Raw genomic sequence first — 20265 nt, 5'->3', positions numbered from 1 at the left:
CTTTTTATTACTCCCACGTACTTTGAGGGGAAAGTGACTGCATTTTCTCTTTATAGTTTGGGAAACTCAGTGAGTATGGAGAAAGGGGCATTTACGACTGGCCCAGAAAGTCAGAGACAGGAGCCAGTTTGTCCCATTTGAGTCCTGTTTGGCCAAGGTGAAAAGTCTGCCTATGCCCAGGGACCGTAGGGGTTATATAGCCTGGGGTTTTCTTTGTTCTCACTGGACTAAAGAACTGAGTGAGAGGCACAGTTAGGGAATGAAGAGTGGAAAGGCCAGGGGAGGTCATCTTGTCCAAACCATTTGTAGACAAGGACTCAGTCCCAGGGAGGGGAGTTGACTTGCCCAGTGTCAGAGAGGATGCTGTGATGGGATGGGGCCTAGAAACCCAGTCACCTGTCTGCCTTCTTGCTCGTGCTTCTCTTTCTCTTCCTCAATGTATCTTAGGCATTTATCTATGTGCTGTCTGCTGGGTATCTGTTGCTTTTGTTTGCTGTCAATCTAATGTCCTTGTTGTGATTGATGCTACCATCACCCTGTAAAGGAAGGCATGGTATGATTCAGATAAACTTTTAATAGGAAGGTCATACAAATGTTCTACTATTGGTACCATTTACAGAACAGCCATTGCAGGTATTGTGCGAGCTGCTTTAAGTAGCTACATAGTATTTAAGCCTCATAACTCATAGAGGCAGTTATTAACCTCCCCAATGTACAGATAGAGAAGTAAAGCAATTTGCCTAGGGTCACACAGCAGGCAAGAGGCAGAGTAAAGTTGATTTAACATCTATATTCTTCAGCTCTTATACTATATCGCTGCCTGCCATTGCAGGATAAGAAAGATTCTACCTCAGAAGCAGTAGCAAGTCACGTTTAAAAAAAGAAAAGATTGCCACCTGCTCAGTGAATATTTGGTTCTCTGGAAAAATAAGGTTGCTAAGAAATAGGCCTAGATGCCATCATAGTTAAGGCTGTTGTGTGTCTGACATTGATGCAAAAAGTAAAAGAGAAAATCCAGTTGTAAAGTATATTATTTTGAATATGAAATAACTGGGTGTTTTGAATTTTTTTATTGTCAATCTACCTAGTCATTAGGCTGAAGTTTTTGATATGCCTGGGAATGTTCTCATTTGCACAGACTCTCCTTTGCCTGAGCTTTCCCCCTGCCAGGAGAGTGTGGCAGAAAGGAGAGATGAAAGTTATATTTAATTTGGCCACTGAACAAACATCCAAGTATTCTCTTCCAGCAGCTAAGCCTATATGTTTTCTCAACAGGGTATTAATTACCTGGCTCTGGGAATGGCCAGACAGGCTGTTCTGGCTGCCCTGCCAGCCCCATATGCAATTGCTCCTGTACCCAGCAGGACTCAGAGGCTTCAGCAGGGAGTATCCTCTTTTTCAATAAACTCAGACATGGGTACTGGGTAACTTGTTAAACACATTTATTGATTTCTTGACAGTAACCAAACACAGTGAGTGACCATTATAAACAAGAAAAGAAAGGCATTCGTTTGTACTTTGTGAAATCTGGCTGCACCTGGAGAGAAAAGATACCCCTTTCCCAGGAACTTACAAGGCAAAGTGCATTCCTTCACTGGAGCATCACAGGGGGGCATGGCAGTTTTGAAACGCAAGAAATCTGTCGCCTGCTATCTCAGGCTGAAGCTCACCTCATGTGAATGATCGAGCCATGGAGTGAAATTAAAGTTATACTTGCTTAGCAAATGCATTCCTGATTGCCACAAACTCAGTAAAAATTGGCTGCAAATGAACAAAACATGTAGATGAAGGAACAAGTGAAATCAAAGAATGCAGTTGCATGGAGCCAGGGCTTAGCCTGTAAGGAAGGAGAACAGACCAAAGCCAGAAAAATGAAATTAACTCGTTAAACACATTTATTGAGCTGTTAACAATAACCAAACACAATGTATGACCTTTGGAAAACAAGAAACAGCAAATGGATCATTTTTGATCTTGGCAAATCCTACTACAGTTATGTGACAAAGAGGGAAATAATTCCATTTCTTTATAGTCTGTGGTGATATATATACAATGTGTAGCTCTTCAATGTCTGTCCTTTTTTTTTTCTTTTTAAATTGTTGAGTAAACAGAAGAATCATAATCTAGAAATAAGTGTCCTTGGCCAACTTTGTCCTGCTCACTTGCTACCAGACCCTCAAAGGATCCTAGGACACTGTCTGAAATTACTTGATGCAAAGTCCGTTTGATGCCATCAGAGCTGTATTTTCTCCTCTCTCTTTTGGAAGAATTTTGTATGTACAAAGGCTGAAAAGTCTCATTGGGTAGATTTATTAGTTCAGGAAAAACGGTATCAAAATTGTAATCAGGTTAACTGGTTATTTTCTTCTAAGACTTCTTATGAATGAATGAGACTTTTGTTTCTGAAACTTGACTTCCCATAATGGAGGTTGTAAGAGAGCGTATGTGTGTAGGTATGTTTGCATATGTGTGTGTGCATGTGCAAGTGCTTGTGTGTGTGTGTTTGTGAGTATGTCTGAGAGATGTATTCCTCTGCCATAGTTTTGCAGACACTTTTCATGAAGAAAGGGCCAATCCCAAGAATGAATGAGGCTTGGGGAAAAGGAGGAGAGAGAAGAAAGAAAGGGGACATTCAAGGTTACATCAATTCACAGTTGTAGCATTTCACTGAGGTGGGATTCTTCTTGGCTTTGTTCCCTACTTGAGGAGCCATTCGTTTACTGCAAAGAGAGAAAGAAAGAAAAAAATCACACATACAACACAAAACAAGGCATACTGGAGTAATCTGCACACAGTTTTAGGGAATTCCTCCAAAGGGGAAGGGCCTGTTTTGTAAATGCCTGCTTACTTATAGGCATTCTAACTACCCGCTTCCAATTCTCCGTGACCTTCTAGGCCTGTACTGACCAATATGGTGGTCACCAGCTGCCACATGTGGCTACTGTGAATTTAAATTAAAAAGTTAGTTGCATCATTATCCTAGTCACCCATCCAATGTTCAATAGCCACAAATGGCTAGTAGCTGCTGTATTAGACAATGCAGGATAGCCCCTCTACCTATCATGAAAACATTCTCATGATCACAGAAAGTTCTAGTGGATGACACTGCTCTATGCCAGGGAGGGGCAAACAGCAGTCCACAGATCTAATCCAGCGCAATACCTGTTTTTATAAATAAAGTTGTATTGGAACACAGCCATACCCATTCATTTGCATATTATCAATGGCTGATTTCACACTACAATGCCAGAGTGCCACAGAGATTTTATGGCTTCAAAGCTTAACATATTTACTTTCTGTCCTTTACAGAAAAAGTGTATAGACTCCTATTCTAGCCTGTAAGCTCTGTGTGGATAGGGGTCGTATCTGTCACCCATCACCCAGTTAAGTAACTGACACATAGTCGGGACACAATATAAGGGTGTTGACTAAAGAGAAGCAGCAATGAATGAGTTGGATATTTACTTTTCTGGTAGTTCTGGCTGGAAGGGAGTGGAAAATCGATAGTTTGGGCATGCAAGTGTGTCTGAGAGAGAATAAAGAAGGTGAAGTGGGGAAGTAGGAATGAAGTAGAGGATCAAGGGGTAGTGGTGGAGGCTGCTTCTAAAGCTGTGTGGTAATAACCACAGCCCTCCTGTTTGGGGGACATGTTATTTCTGCAAAGGGCTTTCCATCCAGGCTCTTGTTTGCTTCCTTTAACAAGCTGTGAAGTAGATGGCATAGGAACAGTCATGAAGAAGCCAGGTCTCGGGGGTAAACAATGTGGCTGGGTTTGCACAGCTTGTTAGAACCAGGCGCAGAACTTGAGTGTCCTGACTTCCAGTCCAGGGCTCTCCAGGACCCCATCCTGCCTCCATCTTTCCTTCCACAGTGAGTGTTTACCACAGTGTTTAACAGATATTTAGTAGTAGGCAGAAGGGAAGAGAGAGAGGGCTGGGTGTGGACCACAGAATTACAAGAGGCAGATGTCACCTTAACCATTTCTAGGGACATAGCACTGGGCAAAGATACATTCGCCCATTGGATCCAAATGGCCTGGCCTTTAGAGTATTTGTTCACCTTCTACGGGAAAGGGGGCATTTCTTGCATATAATTAAATGTCTAATGCTTTTTGCTGTCCTGTTCTAACAGATAACCTTGGGAACATCAGCCTTTGTGGGCTCTTCTGTAAAATGGCAATAAAAAGAAGCTGTCTTGCCTGATATAGAGGGGGTTTAAAGGTTTGATATATGTGTTTAAGGGTTATATATCTCTCACATATATCAAAACTCTACATTCTATCTATCTATCTACCTACTGATTGACCGACCGACCTAGACGTATTCATACAAATATCTGTATTTTGTATAACAAACCTTTAGACCTTCATCACCATGCAAATGGAGTGTGATGGTTATTGTCATTTATAGTCATCGTTCATATAATAGAAGATAATGCCAGGCCTTTAAGAACAGGTGGCCTAGATCCTTCAGGCTCTGAGCCACCGCACCCACCTCTATACTGAAGCTTCTGGGCTCGGTTGTTGGGACAGTCCTTCCCCTGTAAACTGAAGTTGATGTTGGTGCGGATGCAGCGGTTGTTGAGCGGCTGTACAGGCCTGAAGTTGTCACTCATGCTCAGAAAGATCTGAGATGGCTGGTTCTGGCTGAGTAGGCGTAAGGAATGCATCTGAGGAGAGAGAAGTAGCGTGAGATCCAACCATCCTCTTAAATGCTCTAGGGAAGAAGTAAGACCACAGTGACTGTGGCCAAGCTAGGTGGTATCAGCTGGATGAGGAAAGGGCTGTATAAGCCCCACAGGTTCCCTTTTTCCCATGGGTTCAGTCGAGCTGAAGGCCCACTATGTCTCCATGCATGAAGCCAGCCTTGTTTCTAGCTTACTAGCATGTATATGCCTCTGAACAAGTCACTTGCACTCTCTCACCCTCAAATGCAGCATCCATAAGAGGAGGAAATCTGGCTAGGCTTCTCTAGGCTTCTTTCTCTCTCTGATACTCTTTGGTTCAATAATTCCATGACTCCCACATGGTATTGATTGGTCCAGGGATCAGAGCGAAACTGAGCTGGACCAGTTTGGTTTCTTTTTGGTGAGACTATGAGGGCCAGGAGGCTGTACCATGTTTGCAGCCGTGTTCTGCCATAGGACTGTGAGGCAAAAGAAGACAGTCTCTAGCAGGAGAGAAGAATGAAGTAAATGTGTGGTGAGAAGAGGGCAACAGAGAGAAGGCACTTCTGGGGTTCCCATTCCAGTACATTTCTGATTTTAAATTCTGTTTAAGATGCCCCTGTAGCTCTCGAGTAAATCTTTTCTTCTCTAAGCTCAAGCTTCAGCAGGGAGTTACTTCTGCCTGTCACCCAGCAAGTCCCAATCAGTACAGATAGGACAAGGCACTTCAATGGTTGTCAGGTGCCGAACACATATCCCGTCAAGGAGACTGGCTTCTGCTTCCTTTGCTCATCTCTCTTTTGAATTTTTTTTATAGGCTTCCACAGTGATAGAATGTCAGAACTGGAACAAACTCATGTAATTCACCCCCCCTCGATAAAGAAGAGGAGTGTTCATTTCGTAGAGGTGGGGTGACAGGCCTGAAGAGCACAATAAGCCGTGTAGCCGAGCTCACACAGGAGGACGGATCTGCTCCCCCTCCAGTTCTGAAGAGTACTAACTCTGTGAGATGATCCAAAAAACCCCCTACATTCAAATATGTGTGTGAAAGGCTACATATCACAACACTTCCTCTTAAAGACTGACGCATGTATTCACATTTAAGAAGAACCCCAGAAGTTCTTCAACAATGGAATCTATTGAACTTTTTAAAACCCAACTTTTTCAAGTACATGCTGACATTTTGCTTCCTTTCTGAACACCATAGTTGCAGAATACACTCTGGGAACTAAGGGCTGTCTTTTCCCACTGAGACAGGTGAGATGCTTCTATAATTAGTTCAGGCTAAGCCTTTTGGATGTAGGCTTTTTAAACTTAGGCATATGGGTTGAATTGTGTACCACTGAAATTCATAAGCTGAAGGTACTGGTAACCCCCAGTACCTCAGAATGGGATCTTATTTGGAAATAGTCACTGCAAATGTAATCAGCAAAGAGAAGCTTATTGGGGTAGGGTTTAATGCAATACAGAAGGTGTCTTTATAAAAAGGGGAAATTTGGACACAGAGCCTCAGACACAGGGAGAACACCTTATAAACATGGAGGTAGATCTTGGGGTGATGCTTGTAAATGCCAAAGCACACTAACGATTATCAGCAAACCACCAGAAGCTAGGGGAGATGCATGGAACACATACATCCCTCTGAAGGAAACAGTGCTGCTGACACCTTGGTCTTGGACATCTAATCTCCAGAACTGTGGGGCAATAGGTTTGTGTCGGTTTAAACTATCTGGTTGGTGGTACTTTGTTACCGTGGTCCTAGTAAACTATTACCATAGGCACTCCACAATTCAGTGATTTTTTTTTAACATCATTCTTCTCCATTAGTTAAAGGACCAGAGAGAAACTCACCTGCATCCTCGTTATATAGACAGGTTTGTTCATTATTATCCAACTTGCTGTCTCATAGCAGGGTGGGATAGTCATTGACCCATCGTAAGTAATGAAACTAGAGGTCTCTGGATATAGTTCCTCTATATTAAGTCCCTGTAGTAAATAAGCATCATCTAGAGAAGAAAAGAAGATTTAAAAATTAGGTTTCTTGAGAAAGGGATGGTATTGCTGACATATACATACATATCTATATTTCCTTTTTGAATTCTAGAAGACTGTATCTGTCAGGATAGGCAGCAGAAACAAGGAGCTGTCCCCCAAATCTCAGTTGTTTTAAGCAGTAAGGATTTATTCCTTGCTCACACATATGCTCATTCCAGGTTGGCTGAGGGCTTCCCTCCATGTCACTGTTGCTCATGCTTTGGGACCTGGGTTCTTAGAGCAGTAAACACCTGGACCTGTGTGGATCAAGTGACAGAAGCAAAGGCATGGTGAATGTGTGTTCTCTCTGAAAACTTCCGTCCTAGAAGTGGCACATATTTGTGCTCATGTTTTGGTGGCCAAAGAAGTCACATGGTTAAGGCTGATGTCAGGGATGCAAGGAAGCACATTCCTTCCGCAGGATGGGGTCCTGAGCATCGGTGAGGTGTAAAGCAATGCTGTCTACCACAGGGATTGTTGGGGGGTCTTTGGTTCTAGTCCCTGAGATCTGGATTCTGAGGCATTACAGGTATCATGAGATGGACAATTAAAGCTTCAAGACTGTTGAAAGTCACCTGGTGACCATTCTTAAAACAATAATAAGAAAATATTTTTGGATAAAAAAGTAAATCTGGCCAAATCTGACTGTGAGATTCTATGGTTAAGCTCAACAATGAATTTTTTTTGTGGATTTCCCCTCTCTCAGGTCTATGCAGATAGCCTCTTCTCTTACACCTATTTGAGGTTTTCATATCCATATATCTTGTATTATTAAATATAGTAATTCAGTGGTAAAAATGACATAAGTACAGCTCAGACTATATGAAAAAGAGAAAAAGAAAACAATTTCCATCATCTAAAACTGATACTATTAGCATATTGGTGTTTTTCCTGTTAATTTTTATTCAACATATTGGTTATATTTTTGATAAAATTGTATGCATTGGAGTTTTAAAATATCAGTAAATTGCCATGTATCTCTCATCTCCTACCCTCTTCATGATCCTTCTTCCTTTTAGCGTATGATTGCTCTCTTCCGCTGGCTTCAAAAGCACCATAATTAGTATTTCCATTTTTCTTGCCATTCCTTCTCAAGTTCTGTTGTTGTCTCCTGATCTTCTGCCTGCTTCTCTCAGTGATGCAATTCCCCAAGGATCAGTCCAAGGCTCCCTTCTTTTCTTACTCTAGCCTCTCATCTGAGAGTAGCTTATCTACCTCCATGGTTTCACTTGCCTTCTGTATCCCAGTGATTCCATATCTGTGTCTCTAGAGGTATCACATCCCTATGGGTGCCATGAGCATTCCTCAGTGTAGCCAGTCCAGGAGACCTGGAGAACACATGGCAGGGTCCCAAAGCCTGGCTGGCAGAGGGCTAAGACTGGCTCCCCAGGCCCATGGATGCACACATGTTCTCTCGTCCATGTATCTAACTCCCCTTGGGAAAGGACTTACTCTTCAGTGGTTGTGGTAACCTCTTCAGTTTAGTATTGTGCAATTATATATGGTAACGGAGGACTTTCGCGTAGAGCTGGAACCTCACTGACACAATGAGATGGGTCAGGCAGATGGTAACATCCTCATTGACAAGAAATTAAAGATCAGAGAGGCAAAGTAACCTGCCTGAGGCCACAGGGGTAGCTGGTGACTGCAGAGTGGAAATTAGAACTCAGATCTTCCGACCTCCAGACCAAGGTCATTTGTTCATTCAGCAATTATTCACTAAGAACCTCTTTGTGCTAGGCACAGTGTTAAGCTCTGGGGACAGAGCAGTTAACAAGATAGATGCAGTCCCTGCCCTTATTCTAGTTGGAGAGATAGATAACAAATGGCAAAATAAAGATGTGTAGGCTATAATGTCACCGTAATAAGTGCACCTTGACCTGCCTGTGCTTACCTATTAATTAATGCTACTAATTTATTTTCCTGGGCAAAGATGCTGTCTCCTCCATTTCTTCCTCTAGAAATTGCTCATTTAGCTTTCTCTGATAAGAAAAAGCCACCTTTGCCAAGGGAACTTGAATTTCAGTGTTTCTTTGTCTATTAAATTTTGAACAAATCAAGGGAACTAATGGTTTGGAATGATATAAATATAATTCGCCTACTCCATTCGAAGCTGCCCCTCCTGGCCTCCTACTCCCTTGATGGGGTAAGGGAGCCCCTTCAGGGTTCCATCCATGCATAGCCTCTGAGGAAGAGAGCTCCATTAAGCTGGTTTTGGAGACCAGCCCTAGGAGGAAGGAATTCCTTTCACTTTTCATTTAAATGTTCCTACCTTTCTGTCAAAACACCAAGGAACAAGGGCCTGTTCAAGAGAGACACGGCGTTTGGAATATAGCCAGCCTGGGTCTGCAGTATGGCCTGTTTGGGCAGATGCTTCCATAACAAAATCACAGGGCCCAGGGCACACACCCACGTGAGGGACCTTGGGAGTTACATCAGGGGCCAACACAGTAAGTTGACATTGGATATCAGCATTTGTCTCGGACTGCCTCTTAAGTCCCTAATACATGTTGGGCACTAACCCAGGTATAAATGAGTGGGAAATAATTAAGTGACTGCAGAAGGTATCATAGAGATAATTACATCAATCTGCAATGGGGCCAGAGAGAGGCTGTGAGTTCTGCCTGGGTCGGGGATGTGGGGGACTCAGGAAGGAATAAATTGAGGGGTTGACTTGAACTGCATCTAAAACAGCAGCAGGTGATCAGTGTGTAGCTGGCAAGGAGGTAGGGTGTCAAGGGCACTGTACCACAGTAAAGAGACAGCCAAGGAAAGAGTGGTGTGTATTTGGGGATAGATGGAGTGAGCTGCAGGGGGTTGTGGAGATGCAAGAAGAGGGCTGCCGTGAGAAATGTGGCTGGTGAGGTCAGCACAGGCCTCTCCAGAAGGTCTTCCCTGTGCTGCTGGGACTTTGGGCTTCATCCGGAGGCAATGCAGAACCACTGAAGGGTTTGAAGCCAGGGAGTAGCATGATCAGATTTGCACTTAATGAGGCTTGCTCTGATGGTGGTTTGGCCTGAAGATTAACATATTGAATAAGAGAAGGAAGCATTCGGCACATTTTTGTTAAAGGTCAATGTGATTTGTTTAACCAAGCTTGCACGAGGTGCACACTGGGTACTCTAGCATGCTGTTATTATTGCATTTTATTTTATTTGGGGCAGTGGGGAGGAGTAAAGGAAGCAGTAGAAAGGTATTCCAGGCATGACTGGAATAAAGAAAAGGAACATTTTTTTGTTTCTTTGAAACTAAAACCAGCCTTTGTACTGCAGCTATATTTGTGGAAAAGATTGGGGGCTGGGTGTGGGGCAGGCTGGGAGTAAGAGGCAAAGGTTATGCTCAGGGATACACGGCAGGTTTCCAAAACACTGTAGTGCTGATGATACCCCGGACTCTACCCACTGAGGTCCTGCCGGGAGATCCTCTTGGTCCACTTCCTCTGCAAGACGCAGCAGTCATCAGAGGACATAGGCAGCTTCTGCTCTCCTGACATCCTCACTCCCCATTGTGTTCTTTCTGTGAATCTTGTTAATACTTCTACTCTACCTTTTGCCCTTTTCATATCCTCACACAACAGAACTTTGAAAGACCCAGTGTGGAGAGTATGAGTTTTAGACTCCCATCTCAGTTGGAGTGCTGGCTTTGCTGCTTACTGTCTGTGTGTCCTTGGACCCACAGGTACCCATCTGCACCTCTGTTTCTACCTCTGTAATATGCAGATGGTTGGGGTACTTGGCTCATGGAGTTGTTTGATGAATAAACATGATCATGTTTTTCAGGTACCTAGCACAAGGCGTGGTCCAGGTTTGTCACGTCCTCTTGCCCTGCCCTGGAGTGTCCTTGCCCTGCTTCCCCTGGATAACTACTGCTCTTCTCTGCAAGGACTCCCTGGCTTCCCCAGCTGGGCCAGCACCCTCCTCTTTCACTGTGTTTACTGAATTAGCTTGCCAATGATTATTTGCATACTTGACTGTCCCTGCTAAGCTGTGAGCCCTCGGGGAAGGGTTTGCATCTTTTATCTCTGAGCTCCCAAATGCCAGCATGAGTCCACCACAAACTGGGTGTTTGGTAAACACTGCATGAATGAATGAATGAATGAATGAATGAATGAATGAAATGATTTCTGCTCAGCAGCTCTACCTGCTGGCAGTGCTGGGTAGGAAGCAAGGGAGGAAGAGAGGACATCATCTATCAGATGATGGGAAGCATCTCTGCGGTTCTAGTCAGCATCTTTAGCTTAAATCCATGCTGCCTACCATCTCCCCGATATGTGTGAAACTCTAAGACATCAGGGTAAGATTGCCTGCCCTGTTTCCACCTCGCTATGGTATTACCAGGTTTTCATACCAAACACCTGTACCTTCTTATTTGCATTGCTGAATCTGTGTGAATTTAACATCTAATGTTTGTTTTCATGACTCACAATGCTGCCTCAAAGGCTGCCATTACATCAGTCTCTATCTTTTAGGAATTGGCATTTGAAAACCACTGGCTACCTTTCTGCATCTTCTTTTCTCTCTATTGAAGCTTGCTTAGTATGTTTGATAGGACAGAAGCAGGAAGGACCCAAGAAAAGAACATGAGTAAAACCGAAGTTTTCAGCCCTAATGTCACTGGGTGTTTTACAGGGACAATTAGGACAGGAACTAATTTTCAGCCACAAACTATCTTGCCCATATAGCAGCTAGCAGAAAACCATTGTTTGATTTTGATCAGTGTTATTGTCTGGGCATTATAGACAGAAGGGAGACTGAGAACCAATATGCCAGAGTGGGGAGTCTCCTCTCTAAACTTCCATGGCTCTATTCGCGAGTAAGGATGCAAAGATCTAGAGGAGGTCAGAGTTGTTTGTGAACAAAGATGCAAATTTGGGGTGAAGCTCAGAGGCCAATGGGAGTGATCATGCATGCCTCTGCTAGCTTTAAGATATTTATTGGAGGAAGTGATGACAGATGTTCACATCAAGTTCATGAATAGTTTTATAGAGAGGTTTCTTTACCTATTCCCCATCTTTCTCTCTTTCTTCCTCTCTCTCTCTCTCTCTCATATCTCTATCACCTGTCTATTTACCTGTCATATGAGGAAATAGCTTATAAAGGGCAAATCCTAGATGTCAAGTCAAGAGTCTTAATTCAAGTCTGAGTTCTAATGGTAGCTTTGCCAGCAACTCATTTTTCCCTCATAGAAAAGAATGCAACCTCCTACTTGAGGGTACCAAACAGTCATGGAAAATTGCATCTTCAGGTATTATAAAAAATTTTCTATGAATCCAAAAACATCTTCCAACATACACAAGTTTGTTAGCCAAATTTATCTTAGGTGGGTCAAATTTCTGTATGACAGTGTTATAATTTTTTATATGTTGGCTATATCTTTATAGTAAAGGAAGACCCCTTGGATCTTGAATAATCAGTAAGTGCAGAATATTTGTGTATAGCTTGTAGCCCAATTTTATTATTTCAAATGGCTGCAGAAGTTGACAGCTGAACCTTTGATTTTATGACATGTTTTTGATGAATCTGTAATTTATCTTATGCTGAGTTCTTAGTCATGGTTACAGCTCCCAAGTTCACTTTTTCTTTTTGTTAGAGATGTACACTATGATAAAATGCCTAGGATGGCATGGGGTGGGTGGAGGGAAATTTTCCCTCAGTCTGAGCTTTATTTTATTTTATTTTCTAGTCTGCATTTAACAGGCAGCCTCTGTTAAATGCATTGTGCTTACTCATGAGGGCCACTGATGAGATTTAATATTGCCTGGCTTCTTGCTTATGAAGTTCCCATTTGAAGAGAACGATTCCAATGAGAACAAGGCACAGCAGTTTCAGAGATCAATACTAGGCTTGTTCCTGATCAATATGGAACTATTTGGCAATTTTCTCATATAGAATGACATTTCCCCTTGTAATCGGAGGCAAATTCAACTGAAATGAAAAAAGGCAATTACTAAAGAATGAAGTAATATGATATTTTGTTTTACACAAACAATAAATGGAAAAAGGGGCCTCTGAGAATTGGATTCATGGAGGTAAGCTGCTCCTGTTCTGTTCCTTGCTGACGTGAGTAACTACTTAGATTACAACATCGAAAGTGGTGTGCTGCATTTTGAATTCTGTGAAAACATTTCCAAAGCCGTTCCTTTGAAATGAAAGTACAAGTTCAATTAAGCATAGAGAAAGGCACCAGGAGCAATATGCTTAAACTCCTTGGTGATATTTCATCACATTTAACATCGTATCCCTCTGAGGGGCAGCACATAAAACACTTCCCAAAGAACTGAGAAGTATAAGGCAGTTCCAAGTTGGTCTGTTCTTGCCTATACATTCATCTTTTAGCTGAATAGAAGATTTGGGGGTGGGGTACATAAAGCAAAGTTATAAACAGGTAAGACTGAAAAAGATGCTTTAAAGGGCTTGTGCCACGTGTCAAAACACCATATTTAAAAGCTATTTAAAAGCTCTCCTCCAAATGCCTTCAATGGTGTGGTTTCATTTCCTTAGAGGAAATACATTAAGACAATAGCCATATTCTTTTTTTTTTTTTGATGGAGTCTCACTCTGTTGCCCACACTGGAGTGCAGTGGTGTGATCTTGGCTCACTGTAACCTCTACCTTCCAGGTTCCAGCAATTCTCCTGCCTCAGCCTCCTAAGTAGCTGGAATTACAGGTACCTGCCACCATGCCAAGCTAATTTTTGTATTTTTGGTAGAGATGGTGTTTCATCATGGTGGCCAGGCTGGTGCTGAACTCCTGACTTCAGGTGATTTGCCCATCTTGGCCTCCCAAAGTGCTGGGATTATAGGCGTGAGTCACTGCGCCTGGTCGCCATAGCTTTTTAAATTTGAAATTTGTGGTCCTTTGGATTCTTATTGGACTAAAGCTCACCACTGTATTTATTAACTATGAAATGAATGGGGCATGTGACATTGAAGGAGAATGAAGCTACCAAAATAATAGTGTCCTAGGATGTTGGAAGAAAGTGATCATTTATATGCAATGTTCTAATAGCTATTCCCTCTTACCCATTTAAGAAGGCTCTTTGCATTCCACTGGTCACTAGTTTAGCCACTTGAAAATAGCATAAAATCTCTTTTTAAGAAAATTCTGGCTCAATGAAATCAGCTAGATACTAAAATGATGAGAATACTACCTTTTATTTAATTGGGATTCTGTTAATCAATGCTAACTAACACCAGAGAAATGGAGGGATATTAGCATTATTCCAATACAGTACATTAAAAAATTAAAATACTTCAAGTAAATTACCAATATCTCCTCCAGAAAATCCATTCAGAAAATCTATTTTTCAATGTCATGATTTCAGTCTTAATTCCCAATCTGTTGAAGGGGAATTTGACTTTAATAAGATGGATTTTCTTTAGAAGACTTTCTAAATTCAGCCTGAATTTAATTCAGGCTGGTCTTTTCCATTGCCAGTCCCAGTTACTGAGAGTGTTTTATAAGTTTCACTCAGACATATGAAATCTAAGCTTGCAAGGAAAAGTAGTAGAATCTCATTAAGTCATTATCATCCCCTGCATGGATTCAAACATAGGAGTGGTGTTTCATCTAAAGTAAGCAAATTCTGTTGCCTGTGTGTCCTGTATTGCCTTTATCTTCAACATAATTTTTATTTGGTGCCATAGCAACCTGCCTCCTGCCGTGCAGGAAGCTGGATTTGACAGCCACGTACCTTAGGACAACTTAGAAATACACATTTATTGAACACCTAGTTTATACCACTCACTGCTTAGGCAACTGACTCATTACCTTGTTTGATTTCATGTCAACTCTCAATATCAGCATTAATATCCTCCTCTTACAGATGAGGGAGATGCTTAGAAGCTTGCTTGAGTCAGGCAACAAAGGAAGGGGTAGAGCCAGGATAGGAGCCCAGATCTCTCTTCACTCGAACACACTGCCTCCCATGAGTGTGGTGCCTTGACCAGAGTGGCATTTAGCTTCCAAAATTCCTAATCCTTTTGGCGAGATTCTCCCTCTTTCTGCCTCTTAGGAATTCCCTGGCATTGATTTTCTTAGCTGGTTCAGAAAAATGATTTTGCACAATTCCCCCCTTTTTTTGGTCATTCATTCTGTGCCCAATCCTACAAACTGGGTAAATAGGCTGTTTCTCTTCCAGCTGCCATGTTGTGATTTCACCCTGCTGCCTCCATGCCTGCAGCACCTCCCTGCACCTTCTCAGCGAGCTGATGAGGCAGCCACACCGGAGCCTTTTCCAGGGTGGGATTTTAAAGATATCTTTAGCAGTGATTTTCAATCCTAAGTCATGCAGATCTGAGTTGCTCTTTCAAAAGTGAGGATATGTCCCGCCTCTCTTCTCTATTTATTCTTATTCCCAGGATTTCACTAGCGTTTAAACGCCATCTGGGTGCCAATGTCTTCCACATTTATATCTCCAGTTCTCCCTCCTGAAATCCAGACTCATATAGCCAACTGCCTACTCCACACCTCTTCTTAGGTACCTTATAAACATCTCAAGCTCAGCATGTTCAAAATTTCTGATTTTCTCCCCACCCACGAATCTGCTTCATCCAGTCTCCCCATCTCAGTTATTGAAAATGTCTTCCTTCCAGTGGCTCAGGCTAAAAGGCTTAGTCATCCCCCACTCCCCTCTTTCTCTCACATAAAACATCAGATATATTATCAGATAGCATTACATTTCTTGTCCTTTTCTTCAGAATATACCCAGTTATTTCTCACAACCTCCCTGCCAATCCCCATCAACCTGGTCATGATCAGTGCCACCGTCTCATTTGGGTTGCTGCAATCATCTTCACTGTTGACTCTACTCCTTGTGGTCTATTCTCAACCAAGCAATGAAGTGATCCTTTTGTCAGAGATTATGCCACTCTGCTTAAAGACCTAGATTGGCTTCTTGGGACAATGACCTTCAAGGGGCAGATGTGCACAAGAATGACCCCCTCTAGAATTAATCTCTGTGCCTTCTCTGGTGACTATGTATATCAGTAATGGCAATGTCACTGTGTCCCTCTGAATGACTGATTTCCGCTGGAGATCCCATGTTCCAGGCCAGGCAGGAGTTGGAGAGAGCTTGGGTCAGGATGGACTTGAACTGTCAAAGTTCCCGTCAGTTGTGTGGTTAGTATATGTTCCTTTCAAGTGGAGGAACATGCAAACAGCAAAGAGATGCTTCTTTAAACTGAATCAAAGTTGGAATTAAGAGAAAAACGTGCTGACGACTTACATAGAATGTGAAAGTATCTGTATTGCAATTAGTTTTAAGACCCCAGAGCTAAGCTTTCCTTGTTCCTTAGGAAGAAAGCACAAAGGGAAGGAAAAGAGAGGAAACAGTACCTAGGAGGACCTGTATTTGGATCCTTGCTCTTCCACTATGGAAGAATAGACTATTTTTTCAGGAAATGTTCCCTTCTTCCTCATCTTCTTCTCCTTGGGAGGATCTTTCATGTTCAGCTTGGCCATATGGCTTGCTTTGTCTTGTGGAAGTGGACAGAGTGAGTGTGTGTGAATTTCATAACTGGGCCTTAAGTCACATCACTTATTTCTGCCCTTCACCATGAGAAGTACTTGCCCTAGATATCATCTTGATCCTAGAAAAATGACAGCCATGTGGAGCTGGGCTGCTTCTGTAGCTGGAGGCAGAGCCACCCCTACCAACCCACAGAGGCAGCAATAAGAAGTTGATGCTTATCACTGAATGCTTGTTTATTATGCAGAAGTTGCTGACTGATACAGCCAATTACTCAGTATGAGTCATTGGTCAAATGACTTCACTTCTGAAGCCTTGATTTTCCTGTCTGTGAACTGGGGATGGCAATCATACCACTCTGAAGGACTTTGTGAGCACTAGGTAAGGAGCCTGTATATAAAACATAGACCTTGATGTATGGGAAGTGCTCAGTGAGCTCATCTCTATATTCTTGGGGCTCAGCACCTTGCAGAGTAGATACTGCATGTAAATAAGAAGGGCAAATTGAAGCTCTGCTGGGATGCAGTTCTGGGTAGCAGCAGTAGAATGGGCAGGGGTGGAGGTTAGGTGTCTCAGTAGCATGGTAGAAATGATGGAGTGTGGGTTGATTTCTCTCTTTGGCACACTTAGAAGGTTGAAAACAGCATACCCTGATAGAGACCCCTGAGCAGGTGGCATTGTTTTCATCTTAACCTGAATTTATGGGTCAGTGCTGACCCTACCTGCTGTCTGTTGCACAGCCTGGGGAGAAACTTCAAGTCTAGTGTTTCCCACCCCCTGGCTGTGTTCTAGTGAATGACTCCTGTTCCACTTGGGCCGACCTTCTGGCTGCCCTAGGGACAAAAGAGAGCTGTGGTTTTCTGCTGAGCAAATCAATCCCTTTCTGCCACAGTGTTCTGGGCAAAGCAGTGTTGAGGCCATTCTCATGAATTGGCCATCATTATCCCTGTGGTGCTGCTCCCTTCAGGTATGTGACAAAGGTCACTACAGAGGGCATCTCCATTATTCCTTGCAGGATTACAGGAGCACAAAATTCCTGTTATTACAGTGCCTAAATCAGCTACCTTTCCCCCATGCAGGCCAGGATTTCTTTATCTTGCTTTGGCCCCACTTTCTCTTCCCTGGGCCCTGACGAGTGTAGAGTGTGGGGATCAGAAGGAGAGGATGCTCCTGCTGGCTTCTATTTGCATTTCTAGGAATGTGTCTTCAGAGGGGGCAAGGGTGTTTAAATGTCTGCCTTCCTGCCTTCTGCATAAACACCTTGATATGGCTCCAGATCTGGCTCCAGAACATCTTTCTTAGCATTCCCTCTGCCCCGTCACTGCTTCTAAAGGAGGCCATTCATCCTTCTATTCACCCAGGCCATCACCAGTGCTAACTGGGCATGCCTCGTCTTAGGCACTGAGAGGAAGAGCTGATGAAGACAGAGTTCCTCCTTCTGAACTCTGATGGCCTTCAGTGCTCTCCAGGTTTTGTGCATTTGGTTCCCCACACTTGGAATGCTTTTCCTTCCCTCCCTCCCTTTCTTCCTTTCCTTCCTTCCATCCATCTTTCCCTTCTTCCCCTTCCCCTCCCTCGGCTATCTTGCTCCTCCCTCAGTGGCACAAGCCACGGTGCTTAATATTAAGCAGGCCAGGAGTGGGGGTAGGGTGGGAAGGAAAGTCCCTCTAATGATTGACTCTGCAACTGGCAATCTGTTAGACTGTGTGTTGGGGCTTAATGTGTGATTTCATGCATTTTCACGGTCTCTAAATTGCAAATCCAAGATTATTTGAAAACATTTTATTTAATTTTCATGCTTTTTTAATCAAAAAAGTTAAAAGAATAATAATCTTTTATGGGCAGTTATAAATGTGCTATTTACACACAAGACAGAAATATCTCCCTTAGCTGAGCAATCTAAGTGTGTGCTTAGCGAGGACTCCATAGGAATACTAATGAGGAAAGGCAGACGATGCTTGGAGACAACTTAATTCATTCTTCTGGGCAATGTCTATCTAGGTGGAGTGGGATTCTCCAGGTTCATTCCTCCCAACCTCCCAGCCTATGCAGATGGGAGGGATTTGGCAGGGAGCACTGGGTAGGTGTAGGGCTGCTGCCTGGGCCATCTTTATGTCCCTGGGGCCTTGCTAGGTGCCTGTGATGGGATAGGCATGCAGGAAATGTTCGTCAAATACGTGAGTAAATGGCTGAGTGAAGGATTCTCCATACTCTTCCCTTGGCAGCCCAAGGTGAGATCTGTACACATTCATTCCTTTTTTTTTTTCACATCGCCATCAGAGATAGAAGCAGCAGACACAGCTGAGCTCCTGGCTTGGTGAAGGGCACACCAAGGTGAGGTTGGGTTGTGGGGTGATGGGATGTTTTGTTAGAATCATTATTTACCTATTTCTTGATTCAGAATTTCAGACCTAGAAGGAATTTGGAAACTTGACGTTCAACTTTTTTACTTTACAAGATGAATGACAGAGTCAAAGTGAGGAAACTCCTTGATGAAGGACAAAGCCAAGACTTGAATCCCAGTATCCTGCTCATTCCTAATTAGGCAAAGACGGTTTTCTTTTCTCATACTTATTTCTTTCATCTGTTGGTGTGCACTATCTAACACAACTTTTCCCAAATCCTCCAACTTCTGGGAGTGCTGGGGATGGCAGCAGTATCTTGTTTCCGTCCTCCTTTAACTTTGCACTGTTCTCTCTTTTCTGTGTAAGGAGTCTGGGGATAAAACACTCTGGAAACCCAAGGAAACTGGCAGAGTCCTCTACATCCATGGGCCACACATGTGGATAAGAGAGATGCCTGCCATCCTGTCTCTGCCTGGAAAGGAGATCCAGCCACACACACAGAGCTGGTCTAGCTGAGGGCTTCTGTAAGTGTTGAGATTGGATCCAGAGTACCTGATGAGTGCTTTCTCAACCCCATAATTGGCAAAGCCCCAACTGTGCCAGCTGACATGGTGGAGCATGTCAGCCAGCAGAGTCCCCTGGCTCATTACCAATCCATGGGATAACGATGACCACCATAATCATTATCGCCTTAGACAAGCGTGGATGACAAAGGCACCCTAGGGATTTCTGCTCGAAATGAGCTGCTGCTTAGCCAAACCAAACTCTCCAGAGTGACTTCCGACAGAATTGCAGCATCATAAAACTGAAAAGGGCCCATGGAGATCATCAGTTCTGGCTTTCTGCCTTCAGGCAGGACTAACCTTTATAGAATAGTTGCCATAGAGGAAATTGAACCAAACTTACTTTTATATGTTATTCTTGTGATAGTATCTCTGTTGAGCATTCGATTAAGAAATGGATTTGATGAATCAGAAACCTGGAGGAGAAAAGAAAATATCAATGGCTGGGCATCACTCTTGCAGGACAAACATCTCCCCCTGCATTCACTTATTCACTCATAGCTATTGAGTACCTACCATGAGCCAAATGCAATGACAGCTGGAAATTCAGAGATCAAAGCCAGAGTCCCTACTCTCAAGGACACCTTAGTCTAGAGAGGAAGACAGGTAAATGAACAAATCATTCTCATATAGTGTGAAGAGTGCTATGATTGAGTCACTGGTGTAATGACGTTGGAGAAAGACTGCCCACTGCCTGAGAATCTGTCATGAGTCTGGGAAGATGGGTAGAAGTTAACAAAGAGTTTTGGTGGTAGAGTGTGGAAAGGGAGGAAAGGCAAGGAAAAGCATTTCATACAGAGAATCTGTACATATGCGGACATGAGGAAGTGAGAACCAGGCATGCTCCTGCAAGGGCTTCAGTGTACTTGAAACTGAGCATGTGGGGAAGGATGGGATGTGAGCCTAGAGAGATTGGCAGGGGCAGATCACATCAGGCTTTTAAGCAAGGTAGGAAGGGGAAATTTTTCTAGATAGAGAGTGGAACAGAAAGAGTACCCAGAATAGGGGCATCAGGAAAAGGGAAAAAACTGAAAAGTAGTATAGAATCTTGGTATATCACTGCTCATTATTGCATGAATTGACTATATCATAAGCCATGTTAATTCAACCATCCATTCATCCATCCATCCATCCATCCATCCATCCATCCATCCATCCATCCAACAAATATCTGCAGAGGGTCTATTATG

The 20265-nt window shown here is 43.1% G+C and overlaps 1 protein-coding gene across 8 annotated transcripts in view; it reads right to left on the bottom strand.

Annotated features, from left to right (window-relative positions):
• Window positions 1-1425: 1425 nt before the first annotated feature.
• Window positions 1426-20265, bottom strand: part of CA10 (carbonic anhydrase 10) — a 543877-nt gene continuing 525037 nt past the window's right edge. For all 8 annotated transcript variants that reach the window (XM_078374145.1, XM_078374141.1, XM_078374144.1 and 5 more), the window contains 4 exons: window positions 19419-19491; window positions 6517-6671; window positions 4494-4668; window positions 1426-2720 (listed from right to left, as the gene is read on the bottom strand). In XM_078374145.1, coding sequence (XP_078230271.1) covers window positions 2698-2720; window positions 4494-4668; window positions 6517-6671; window positions 19419-19491 — 426 coding nt within the window. In that variant the 3' untranslated portion in view covers window positions 1426-2697. The remainder of the gene's footprint in view (window positions 2721-4493; window positions 4669-6516; window positions 6672-19418; window positions 19492-20265) is intronic.

The sequence above is a fragment of the Callithrix jacchus genome, chromosome 5, assembly GCF_049354715.1.
Source record: "Callithrix jacchus isolate 240 chromosome 5, calJac240_pri, whole genome shotgun sequence".
Taxonomy (NCBI): domain Eukaryota; kingdom Metazoa; phylum Chordata; class Mammalia; order Primates; family Cebidae; genus Callithrix; species Callithrix jacchus.
Note: the sequence above shows the minus strand (reverse complement) of the source record. Positions and strands in the feature narration are given on the sequence as shown.